The sequence below is a fragment of the Ciconia boyciana genome, chromosome 5, assembly GCF_034638445.1.
Source record: "Ciconia boyciana chromosome 5, ASM3463844v1, whole genome shotgun sequence".
Classification (NCBI taxonomy): Eukaryota; Metazoa; Chordata; class Aves; order Ciconiiformes; family Ciconiidae; genus Ciconia; species Ciconia boyciana.
Window position 1 is genome coordinate 81,151,792 of NC_132938.1, and position 13,814 is coordinate 81,165,605.

The 13,814-nt window shown below is 41.2% G+C and overlaps 1 protein-coding gene across 2 annotated transcripts in view; it reads left to right on the forward strand.

Annotated features, from left to right (window-relative positions):
• The window catches only part of LOC140651598 (bifunctional heparan sulfate N-deacetylase/N-sulfotransferase 4-like), a 104,347-nt gene that overhangs the window by 35,130 nt on the left and 55,403 nt on the right, over positions 1 to 13,814 (forward strand). For both annotated transcript variants that reach the window (XM_072861236.1, XM_072861237.1), the window contains exon 3: positions 11,531 to 11,618. In XM_072861236.1, coding sequence (XP_072717337.1) covers positions 11,531 to 11,618 — 88 coding nt within the window. The remainder of the gene's footprint in view (positions 1 to 11,530; positions 11,619 to 13,814) is intronic.

Here is a 13,814-nt window from a genome sequence, read left to right on the forward strand (position 1 = left end):
ACAGATGGGCAAGGCTAGACTGGGAAAGGACAACTGCTGTCTGTTTCTTGCTCCTACCTATTTCCAAAGCTTCTGAGAGCACCTCAGCACAACCATCAGTGTTTATGGAGTCTACTGGGACTTGGGTTTTTGTAGCTGCTGGCAGAAGGCAGAGGGCTGCGCCTGCCCAGCAGCCGCTCTGCGCTGCCCAGGGAAGTGCTTGAGTCACCATCCCTGGAGGTATTTAAAAGACACATAGACATGGCGCTTAGGGACATGGTTTAGTGGTGGGCTTGGCAGTGTTGGGTTAATGGTTGGACTTAATGATATCAAGGGTCTTTTCCAACCTAAATAATTCTGTGATTCTATGGTGCTCCTCAGTACCCATTAACTTAGACCCCCTGATTTCTGATTTTTACAGAGAGGGCAGGCAATAGACAGACTTGCAAAGGGGAAAAAATCAACAGATCACAGACACAGCTGGTGTATACATGCTAGAAGTTATGTGAAAGGTATATATAAAAGATCTGAGTGAATAATTTGAGATTCCCATTACATACTTTAGAAGGGGTTATAAGGAAAAATAGCAATTAATGATAAGACAGACAAAACTGGAAAAGTCTGCACACTGAGCATGTGAGTTTAAAAATATCTGTTCACAGACAAAACAATGCCAAGGAGAGACATGTTTCTGCTCTGTCCTTCTGCATTTGGATATTTTGGACATTCCCAATTTTTTTACCACTGACAGCAGGAACAGGAATAGAGAAATTAGTAACTGCTGTGGTTTCCTTGTTCTCCCTCCCAGTCCAAAAGCTTTAGAAGCTCTTCATTTAAACATATGGAGGTACCCTTTTAAAGCCACTAGTTATATCCATCATCGTGCAAACATGCCCATTCTGAAAACTGAAGGACAGACCTGAATATTGAATATATCACCTCTGTTCCAATCTCTCCTTTATGATTGAATGTCTGTTGAAAAAAAAGCTTAATTCCACCACAAAGCATATATATCAGTTAGTTTTTAAGCAGTAAATTTAAAGTAGGAATTTGAGATTGCTGATAGGAGTTCAGAATTTTGAGATAAATGTCCACGATGAGAATTTTAAGGAATTTTTATTTTTATGACAAGTTACCCGAGTAAATGAATTCCAAGGGCAGTAAAGGAGCAGAAAACAACTCTGATTAAACCTTAGTACATCCAAATCCATAAATTAGAGAAGATAAATAAGGTAGCCTCCATTAGTCCAGCCCTTAAATAATTTATAACTGAGTGCCCACCTATAACAGGTTGGGGGGGGTTTGTTGTCGAGGGTTTTTTTGCTTAAAGAAGCAATTCTAAACAACCAAGACACAAGAGAAAGAAAGATAGCATATACAACTAAAAGAAAATGCAGTTGTTGATGTTGTCCTTTACTCTGTATTTGTATTGTGCCAAAGAAGGGGAGACTTCGATCTTTTTTTGGCACGGCCTAAACATTACTTGAGAGGAATTGTAAATACCAGTCTCTGTGTTTTACTATTAGTGACAGGCAGCATGACTGACACCAATACAGTTTGCTGCAACAGGATCATGATTGCCGAACTTGAATTTTTTGTTAATGTACTATTTTAAATCTTGACATTGTCCCTTTAAAGCCTCGAGAGGGTTTTCCCGTTCAGTATTTATTTTAGGGGCTTTTTTGTGATAGATCAGAGTGAAATGATGGTTCTGCCTCTGCCTTTTCTGGACTCTCTCATGCTAGCGCTCCAAGAGAATTACAGACGGACAAACCCCACCTGCCTCTTGCAGACGTGGATACGGGGCAAGATGCAAGAAGCATCTCTTCTTTCCTCTGTGCGGCTGTTGTACTGGCCAAGCAGAACTACAGCCGTAGGGAGAATGGGAGCTGGGGCTTTTTGCTCTTTAGACACTACACAGCCTCTGAAAGGAGTAGAAATCAGCACAAAACAGGGTAAGGCTGTACTCGCTGCTCTCCAGGCAGCAGCCAGCAAAATTACCAGACTGTAAAGAGAAACAGCCTTCATCTCCATGAAGGGTTGGGACATCTGTCTTTTCTCCCTCCACGTTGGGGGAAGCATGGACCAGCTCCTTCTCCAAACTATCATTCCAAGCCCACGTTGGGTGCAGGCTACGGGCAGGAGAAACCATCTTAGCAATGAGTCAGCACCCTGCCGCTGAGATCTGCCATGAACTCAAAGTACGAGGTCGAGAGTATGGGACCCCAGTTCAGAGGTAGATCCAGGCACAAGACAAATAGGCCCTTATGTCCAAGGGGAGAAGGAACCAGCAGAGAAAGTTGCAGACTTGACCTGTTTTTCAGACGAGCATCTCGTAATGAAAGGCTGCCTTTACTAACTCTGCTTGGAGGCAACCAAACCATTGCAGCTGAACAGATTAAAAGAGAGAGAGAGAGTGGTGAAATCTCACATTTCAGCATCTTTTCCAGCATGTTCTGCAACACCAGGAGGAGGAAAGGTTGATGGACATCATGTAGATTCTTCAGTTCCTTCCCAGAAAGCTGAGCTGTTACTACAGCTGTTAAATTCTGGCTCAAATGATAAGCAGGTAGTTGTGAAGTTGCTAATGTTGATATTACTGTCACATTACAAACAAGGAAGAAGGGGCCATGCCCTTGCAAGGACACTGTAGCTGGTTTGTAGTCTTATTCAGAGAGCAAAATATTTGCCACAGTTTTCCATTGAGTGGGCAGGTAGCCTGGGAGAAGATGGGAGAGCTATTTAAATTAGAGTAAGCATTCATGATCACGTTGTTTGTTTTAAAAACTGGACCAAAGATCCTTCATCTACAGCTGGCAGATTACCTTCTCCTGATTCCCAAGCCTGAATAGCCTTTCTTCAAGAGATTTCTTTTGCTGAAAATGCTTAAGCTTTTGAAAAATCAGAACTGATAAAAAATAAGCTCTAAGCCCCTTCACTGCCCTGCTGAAACTGCCACCGGCTCCTGTCCCTGCTGCATGCAGCCTGCAGGGAGGGACCTTGGTCAGCAGCGGGGCTAGTGCCAGCAGGCTCTCCTGCCCCCCAGCCACGGGGAATCACTGCCTGTTCTCAGCTTGGGCATGTGCTGGTTTTTCCCCTTCCACGATTTGTCAGCAGATTTGGTTAGTATTCCTAAAAAATCCTTCAGAATCAGTAGTGATTTATATTAAAGACCCTCAGTGATTTCCCAAATAGGCTGTAAATCTTTTCAGCAGGTAACACCGACACAGAACAGCAACCACTGCTAGCAGGTAACCACTGCAGCCATACCCTGCTCCGACAGTACCGGCAGCAGGTCCCGTGGCTGCTCACCGCCATGCCTAATGCCTTTGATCTTCCCCAGCCAGATACTGCTGGAGAATTGGAAGCAATTGCATTGACTCATCTATGTGGTCCTGGTTAAAATAAACCCTGCTTTTTATTAATGTTCCTTATTTTTAATTTATAGTTTTTGCCCTGTTAGACTGTCCCCTTGCTCTTCATTTGAGCTTTTTGTTGCTAGATCTTCTAACAAGTACAAGACGGTTGGCTATGAATTCCTTTCTCCAATAAGAGAGACCGAATAATTGCCATAGCTATGTATATACATGCATCCGCACGTGTGTGGTTGGTCAAGGTGCTCTTGCTGCCAGGGTATCTGTGTCACTGTCGTAGCATCATCTCTCCCATAATGCTCAACCAAAAGCCACCTTCTGAGTTCTCAAGTGATGTTATTAGCCAGTTAGTCATGAGTAGCTAGTAAATTTGGTGTGATATCACCCCATTCATCTCACTCAGCTGAAACTAGCTGAACCCTTACTAGAACAGATGCATTCCTCTGTGCTGAATTAAATGCAATTAGGCTCCTGACAGTTTTCTGACTTTAGGATGGAGTTATGAAATAGCAGAAGAAGTAGATCTGATAAATTGGGTATTCCACTCATAAAGGAAAAATAAATTCTTCCGTTTGCAATAAACATATTACATATGAGTGCAAAACATGACTTTTTTCTTGCTTCAAATAAACCCACATATCCTCTCAGACCTCACACTAAGACAGCTACTCAAGGGAAATGCTGAACAGACTCAAGTAATAGCTCTATAATAAAAAATAGATCTGCAGACAGAGCTGGCTGTGTTCAGCACCATCAGAGACCTTCCTATTAATTATTTATATGGCACTATAGATTAGCATAGTACTTCACAGAAATAAATACAAAAAGAAGTGAAGTCCCATATCTCAGGAAGGCAGGGCAATGGCCGAAGCCCTGCTCGCCTCGCTGGCTGTGGCGAGCGGTCTGCAGCCAGCACTGAGAATTACACCATTTGTATAATGCAGTGTGCGAAAAGTATCTTAAGAGGGAATGTAAATCTGTGAAGGTTGACAGTTGCCCATTGATCCGGGGCCTGGTTAACAGCTATTCAAATCAGTTTGGGCATAGGGTAAATAGTACGAGCAATTTCAAAAACCCATTAAGGATTTGACTAAATTTAACCCCTAAACTCCTTTCAAAATCTAGCCAGTAAGTCAATAATGTGAATTCTTTATAATTCCTACACTATAGTATTAAAGAATTTTCTATTAAAATTCTGTTATAAGCATGTGAATTGGGCTGAACTCCTCACCACACAGAAATCAATGACTCAGCTTCCCTGGGTTTATAAATTCCTCACCGAGCTGTGTTTTAAGAAGTGCAGATACGGCTGATTTGATTGTCCCCCTTAGAGCAGAAATTTGTGCTCCAAATCAAAAGCTGAAACTAAGGAACCTGGAGTCCTGGTCTTGCAGTGACCCTGTCAGTGATGTCAGGCTAGACATCACTTTGGGTTTTTTTTTTAATTCAATTTTCCTATCAGAAAAACAGTGACTAGATATTTCACACCATCCTTACAACGGTTACTGTGATTATTACTATTTCATGGTAGTCTTACAAAGATAGCATTGGCTTTGAAGATTGCCAAGACTACATCAGGCATTGTCAGACTTTTTTCCTGGCATAGATTTCAGGGAGGGAGCAAGAGCAGGAAGAGGCAAAAAAATCACATCCTGACAGCAGCTGCTTGCAGTGGAAAGAAACACTGCTGAAAGTATTCTTTGCTTTTTTCCTCTACAAATTTTCAGCTGGAAATCAAGAGCAAAACTACTACTTTGTAGTCCTCCAACTTTCTACAGACTACCAGCAAATTGCTGCACAGAACAGCTTGGGAATGAACCTCAGGGCTACATAACTGCAAAAGCATTAAGGACAGATGCTAGGAACAAAAATTAATAAATGCATTAAGAGAGTTCTTGGTATTAATAACAAGTATGTACCATAGAAACCTGAGAAAACTATCTTGAAGTGAAAAATACAAGGAAAAACTTCATCAAATCTTAAAGTAATTTTGGTTGGAAGGGGTTTCTGGCGGTGATCTAGTCTAAGCCCCTGCTCAAAGCAGAGGTAACTTCAAAGTTAGATCAGATCATATCTCAAAGGACAGAGATTCCCCAGCCTCTCTGGGCAACCTGTCCCAGGCGACAATCCTATACTAAGCAGTGTGTATAAACATCATATGTAGGAAGATTTACTGTAAAGAATATCTACATTTATATATTTGCACATATATCTACAGAACATATAAATAAATAGTAACGTGTATATAGTGAGCATATATATATTTTATGCGCACACACACACAAAAGAAAAAAACTGCAGCAGTGGAATCACTACCCAGCACTAAGATCCATTCCCAAATGAATGATGACTTTGAGTAATGGCAAGTTAGCCCATTTTTGACAAGATTCTCAGTCATATCCCTCAGACGGTGATGGGGCAACATAACCTTGGCCATGCAGCCCTGGGATGCCAGACACTGGCACATCCTCCCACGCCAGAAGCACTTCCTAGAATGAGTTTGTGGAAGTAAAGTAATTCATGATGACAGCAAATTATAGATACACTGAAAAGCAGAAATACCTAACTTCCCCTCCTTCCCTTGATCTCCTTCCAAACTGCACGAAGAACTAGATCCTTTCTCATCTGTCCTCCACATTGCCCAGTCCTCATGGACAGGCTATGTGGTAACTTGGGATCATGTTTCCTTGGGCAGCTCTACCTAGTGGAGTGCCCCATAGGCTGGGGACCCTGGGCACCATGACCACAGAGATCCCTGCCACAGAGACAGGGACCTCCAAGATCCTGAGTTTTTGCTGGTTCCCAAAATTCACATTCACAATATTGCCTCTGGAAGGCCACATGTATGACCAGGAGCCCGAATGAAACGCTGGGCTTCCTGCTCCACGTTGCGGTAATGTTGAGTCCTGCAAATCTTGGGTCCCTCCTAGGCTCCTCCTGCTGCTCTTGGACATGTACAGCAACTTCTGGGAAGGTCCTTGAAACATCTATAAGAGTCAGGAATTTTGGTTCAGTTTTCCAGAAATAATGTTTAGAGCTGTCATAAGGGCATTTTGACAGTTTCAGTTTTCATGCTAAACAATGTCTATGTTTCACAAACTTTAGGATTTTCCTCCAAAACAAGATTTTAAGTTTTCACCAGCTGTTCTCACAGACACCAGTCCCTTCTTTCACAAATACTTTTCCTGTCTCTAACATTATTACCTGTAACGTGAGCAGCTTCTTGAACGAGAGGCACATGAATCGATGTTTGTTAGCCTGCCTTTAAGATGGTGTCCAGATATAAAATGCTAGACAAAGGACAAGGATCTGTGTATTAATTCCTTTAATTAATCCTTTTTTGGTTTGACTAAAGTTTCCACTCTATTTTCAAAGAAAGGGATCACCAGTCCCCTTTACGTGCATTTGCACACGTGCAAAAACACGGTTGCGTATACCTCTGTGTCACTACAAACAGCCCCCAATATTGATCATATTTGCCTCACTTTCCCCGATAAGAAATATGAGATTAGTTTTTCTTGGCTCAATTAATCTGGCATCTGTCCTCTGCACCCTACAAATCATTGCACATGCAAAGAAGGGCTCATGCTTTAGCAGTAGTATTGATCCACACAGACCTTTGGGTTAGGAGTAAAGCCTCTTTAATTACTTTGGCTGACTTTCGGGATTTTTTTTTACAATGTCTTGGGAAGACTAGTACCACGTTTTAGTGTTGTTATCACTTAGCTTAGATTTGGAGTTCTGGTCCCCAGAGAAACACCTTCTACCTCAGCCCGGCCTACCCATGCTTGGCATCAAAATCAGAAAAAGTCATTCTTTTACCTTCTCTAAGGATTTGATAACCTCTTAACTTTCCTTAGCCAGAGGTGTTTTGACCTTTAATTAAAAGGAAAATTTGTTGTCTTCCATTCAGAAGGCAGCAAATAATGAACTCATTAAAATGAGGTTAGTGTTCAGGCCTTAGAGCAATAAGAGCCGAAGTCTCATTAGCAGCTAACAATCCAGAACATAGCACATAAATAAACCTAATATGGCAGAGCAAAATGCCTTGGCGCATTAAATTTGAGCAGAATCAAATGTTTACAGTCAATGATGTCTGGGGCATGAAGTTTTAATGTACTTAATAAAGGAAAGCAAATTGCTTCCTATTAGGCATGAAATGTTACTGCAGAAATTGCCCCAAAAAGTTTATTATGTAAATGAAGGATAGAGTTATAATTAACAAGGACATAGCGGGAAAATATCACTTCTGCTTAATAGATGCACCAATTATGAAGAATAAAGACATGGCAACTTCAAATCTACAAAAGGTAATTATATGGATTAATGTAAAAGACTGCTGAATGTAAATGCAATATAAAAAAGGAACCGCATCTTGTGGATGTCACAGAGAAACCTCATTGACAAAGCAAAGAATCAATTAATAAAATGAAGCCCATGAGTTTTGAGAGATTCCAGGCAATTAAAGTTTTGTATTTGAAAGAAAAGCTTGGATTACCTTAAAAAAACCCCACCAAAATGCACTTTGCTTAGCCTGGCACTGAAACATGCCTGTTTGTCCATGTGCAGGTGTGCTCCGTGGTTCTTTCCTTGGAGAATGATAATTATTTAGCATGATCTGTTTAACTGTCCAAAAATAAAACAACAGTGAGTTCCAGCTGTTGCTTTAACACATCCGTATGAGTTCAATGGGGAATGCTAATTGTATTTTCATAGGCAAGTAGCTTTCCTCCACTTACAGCTCTTTTAAGCCCCAATACTCAGAGGAAAAATAAGTAATCCCACTGACTCTGAAGAAGAGACACACACCGGCAGATAGAACTTAAATACTGTGGTCAGATGAAATATCCAGGAGGAAAACCTTCTCTACAAAATAAGATTTGTCATGCTTTTTTTTTTAATCCACATTCCTCTATATAAATTTCCCTTCTGCTGAAGTTGTGGGCAGCGCCTACCATTTCTCCCTCAGTGAAGGCAGCAAAGTCCTGAGGTCAGCATGCAATGGGGATGGGGATGGGGCAGGGACAGGTGAGCCCGCAGGGAAGGAGGGCTGCCAAGGGGAGCTGGGGACAGCACGGCAGGACCAGGCAGAGTGTGAATAGCTGTGTTTGCTCCTGGCACTGGGTAGGATTTCCAGCTGTTAAAATTCAATAAGCCCTTCTCCATCCTGCAAAACCCTTCAGAATAAAATAAATACCTTCCTCCTCACGTGGAGGCTGCGCAAGTTCCGGAAAGGTTTCTGGCACTGGGTGCCAGGAACGCGTAGCTCCTCCACCCGGCACCATCCAGGAGCCGGAGGACTGCCCGAGCAGCCGTGTTTGCAGCTATCCTCACAAACAGGCAAACAAGCAGGGGTTCACCCACCTGGGAGAGTGCGAGAAGGGTGACAGAAGAAAGTTGTCTGCTCTTCTCCTGCTGCGGCACTTTTCTATGCTGCGTGCTATTAAGGTCTGTACCTACAGGAGACAAAAGTTCTCATTATTTACTGTGCAAAATTACCAGTGGAGGCAGTATGAGTCATTAGCAATTTTGTTTAAATATATATTTATTAAAAATAGGGGAGGCAGACCCTAATCACCTAAACAGAGATTTATTTTTTTTTCTATTAAGGGTGTTGAAGACATTAACCCCCCTGTACAAACAGGCAAGTAGTGACAAAATAAGTTTGGACTGACTTAGCTGACAATATCTTCTTAGTATTAAAATTAGGTGAGGTCATGAAAATGAAGTTTAGCTGCATATTATATAAATTAATATGCAGATATGGAAATTGCAATTAAAAAAGTCTTTAGGACCAAGCCAAATCCAGTTTGAGTGACAGATTTGCCCTTTAGACAGAGAAAAATGCTTGACACACTGCAGGTTACAGGATTTACATCTTAATCCTCTCTCTGTGTTTTTAATGAGACCTCACTGGGCTAGAAGACTTCTGCCTATCCTGCAGTTCTGTCATCTTATTGAGACGTGAGTGTGAGAGAAATCAGAGAGAAAAACCAAAGTGATATAATGATGTTTGTTTCATGTACCTTCTTACGCTATATGTTAAGTGATGATAATTTCTCAAGCTGTTCTTTCCTCAAAGGAAAATTGAATTGATTTCGCTCAGTCCATCAGTCTCTCTCAACATATATAAAATACTCTAGATAGCTTGGAAAATTCTGTTCTAAAATATAATGATTCAGATTCTATGCTTGTGACTTTAATGGTGTCAATTTAGTACTAGTTTTTACCAGCTGGGGATTTTCCTCAATGTCTTAGCTAACAGTGGTGTTGATCTCTAAGGTTTTACATGTTAGTGAACATTTAGTTGTTATATATTATGTAAATATAGTCCCACATGTGAAATCGTCACAGGATTGAAATAATCAACTTATGAAATGTCTGGCAAGACAGGCTGGAAACCATGCTGCTATCTTAATATTTAATGCTAAAGAACAAGATTTACTGGCATTAGATTATTTTATTTCCTTTAGCAGGGAAAGGAATTTGCTTGGTGACTGTTGTAGCCAGTAACCGCTATCTTTGTTTTACATCCTCCTTAACACCCAGTAAAGGTTTCTATTTCAAAAATGAAGGCAGATGCATACTGTCTGACAATCTTTTGTATTACACTCCCGAGCTGCCTGGCACCCAAATGATGCCCCTTTAGAAGGCGGCTGTCAGTAAATGATGCTTCAGAAGGGGCTTGTGCTCCAACTTGCCCGGTGCCCAAATATCTGCATAATTAGGAGGGAGTCAGTAACTTTAAGAAGTTAATGTCCTACAGCAAATGCTGACAGGAGCTGACAGCACCTCCCAACACATTGCAGTGCAAAGGAAATACGATAAATCATGAGACCACAGAAACCTGACCTGCTTAGTTCGGCTCCGCTCTGGACTAGGATTGCACAGGCCATCAGTCTGCATCTCAGCCGCTTAAACCCTGGTTTCATCATTGACACTGGACTGGTGATACTTTTGGTTTATGGTCACAAATGGAGTTTGTTGTTGTTTTTTAAGTTAGACCAGTGGGTTGAGCAAAAAGGTAAAACTATTTTCCTGTAATGTTAAGTGAAATTACTAATGACCATACAAAATGTAATTTTTTCAAATGAAAGGAAACATTAGCTGGACTCGGACCGTGTGTAAACCACTGCATTCATTTTGTCTTTGAACTGTGCAAGAACATGAACACTCAATCAATAGAAATGTTATTAACAGATAATGGGAAAAACTCTCAAGAGCCACATAATGGAGACACAGAAAATTGATGAAAATAGAGCTTATAACCCATTCAACATTGGCAAGACCAATAGGGAGATAAATGCACTATCCATCTCACATATGTAGAACGTCCAAATTACGTGGGCCAGTGACTGAAAGCGGACAGATATCTGTGCAGCAAGGACTATCTTTAGAAGCAGTGCAGAGTTGACAACTAACAGTAAATGCAGATAGCTCACACAGACTGAACCATCTTTTCTCTTTCTCTAGTGGTTGGAAATATGCCCAAGAAAAAAATGGATAGGTGACCAAGATTACACCTATTTTTTCTATAAGCAATACTCTTTTCCTCCATTTCATTTAGATTGGTCTTATCATTTGCTTGGAGGAGAGAATAAAAATAAACAGGGATTTAATTTCTGACATGGACACTATTTCTACCATAGGTCTAAACTGGAGTTTTGCTCATTCACACTTAAGCCTGAATTTGGTATTCAGACTCAGTCAAAAATGTTTCTGCAGGTAAGTAAATCCCAATGCCTCCACATCTGGATGGCAAGTAGTATTCCTAATGTTACTTTGGGTTTTAAGCACATTTTATCAGGCTTCATTAATAACCCAAAGCATAGGTGACTTACTGATTTAGTATATTGCTGCCTCTGAATGGCTGGATTCAAGTCTTGCCATAGATCGCCGCAAACAATGTATATTATCTTGGTCCAAGTTACAGAACCATCACCTACTTTCATACTGAGGTATTATTACTAGCATTGCTAGACCATTAAACTCTGATGGAACAAATTAAGCTCACTGTAATAGTCTTATAAAAAAGAATGAGCCCAAAATAAACCGTGAAACGTTTAACAGGATCTTCTTTTTTGTATCTCCTCAGTTGGACACAACTTTTAAAATGAGGCATTCCAAAAATTAATATTCATTTTTCTAAATGCATGTTAATTTCTTATTTATTTCAGGCTTTACTAGAGACTCAAAATTTACTGCGCACTCAGGTTGCAAATTTTACCTTCAACCTTGGATTTTCAGGAAAATTTTACCACACAGGTAAGAAGGAACTTCATGCTCTCAGGTAGCTGCAGTTAAATAGGTGACAGGATTTTAAACCTAGCTTTAAACATGCTCTTTTTAAATAACACATTGACTCAGCGGAGCAGTGGGAAATACATGCTCCACCATTTTAGCACCCAGTGTCTAATTCAGCATCCAAAGGGGCAAAGGTACGCTACAGATGAGCTTCTCAGGAACACGTAGATGCCCTTGGTGCTTTTCTGAAAGATGTGTGGTAGTAAATCTTAGGGTTATAAAGGAGGTGAAGTAGCTGCTAAGATCTCTATAATTCCACAAAAGACTGGCCAGCACAGAAGACATACTAAGTTTTTTCCAGTATGATAGGTATGAAGAAATAGAAAAGACTGGAAAAATCACGTCTCATAACCTCTGAAGAGACAGAAGTGTTTGAATGGGATGCACAAGATTTTGTTATGACCATAGAGATAATCTGTCTCGGTGGTGTGCAAATCAGGAGGGATGATAAAAGGAAAGCAAGATGAAAAGAAGTTTGTATTGAAACCCTGCTCCTTCCACACCTATGCAGTAAGAAGTTGCACACTTGCACTGTGTTTCTGTGGAAGATTAGGCACTTTTACATCTCTTCTTCCTCCTCAGGACTCCTTTGCTCCATTTCTCCACAGCACAATGCCCCTTTTTTTAAAAAAAAATTATTTTTTTTTCCTCCTCCTTTGCCTTCTCCTTAACACTTTGCTGCACCTCCACTCAGGCTTCCCTCTGCTGCCACTGAGCCATGCTGCTCCCTAGTACTGCTAAGGCAAAAAAAGACATATTCAGTGACTCCCTTCAAAGGAGACACCTCCTGTCCTTCTCCTTTCCAAAGCCCATACCCTTCCCACCTTTGAAAACCAGCTCCAAAATCCTCAGCTGTCAACCCATTCAGCCACATTTAGTGGCACTCACTGAGTGATGCTAGGGAAGCTGAGAAGCTTATCTGCAGCAGAGGAGGAGGCATTACAGCAGCAAGAGGATGGCAGGGTAAGGTTAAAAGCTAGGAACGATGCAGTCCCAGCTGTCATGGGCCATGAGGTAGCTGTGGAGTAAGGCAGATCACCCCTCTTCAGTGTAGATGTAGCAGTACTCCACTTTTCATTGATGGTATTTGAGCCAAACAGATGAGCTTACCTAGCTCTTATGTCTCCGTTTCACCACCCGTTAGGAGAGTAGAGATCCCTGGGAGAAGGGGAGACGAGGAAGCATTTGAGGGATGAGTAGAGAGAAGGAAACCAAAATTCTGTATTTGTATCACTGTCGCTTTCAAAGTCCAAGCTGTTTTCCCCTTGTGCAAGCACATAATGCTAAGCAACTGCTGCCCAGGAAACCTTACAGACTAAAGATATAGGCTGGAGAGCCTGAGAAAAATGAGAGGTAGAGAGAGATGGAATTACTTGCCTGGAGTCATATAACAAGCCAGTGGCAGACCTGTGATTAGAGGGCAACTTCGGAGACAGAACTTCAGTATTCTCCTCACTTCATCTTGACCTGCCTGTGTAGTTATTCCTTCTGGAGATTAATTGGACACACACGTAATACAACAAAATAAACAAAAATAGCCCAAGGCTCTGAGCTGCTCTGAAGTAGGATGCTGCTTGATTGTGGCCATCTACAGAGTAAAGCTGGCATCAGTCATTACAGTGTCCACTGCAGAGAAAGGTAATTCAAGGAGGGGAGGAGGTGGAGAAAGAGATAATTTTTTATCAATACTATGATGTACTGAACAGTGGCTGGCACAAGACCTGCAGCCTTTCTGCAAAAATCAAACCCCTGACCTGCCAATACCTTTTCTTCATTCATCCCAATGGCCTCCATATTGGTGTCACAGGTTTTCTTGCCCAGCTGATATAATGCTGACCAATTTCAGATTTGCTGCTGCTGTAGAGAGAGAAAATAGGAGAATGTGCACATGTGTCTGTCCTCCTAAGGCTCTCAAGGTTTACAAAAATAGCACAGAACTACTTAATGAGTTAAAGCATGTCATTGCCTCTGTTAAGGGACCTGCTGCTGCCTCTACTCAGCGATGCATCTAAGTTTTTAAGTGAACATTTCATTTACAGGTTGGTGGTGGTGTTTTGTCATATCAGCTTAGTGGAAAGGTTTCAAAGTATTCTCCATGCAATATACACTTTATTGACTCATTATAAATAAAACATAGAAAGCTATTCTTTAATTACT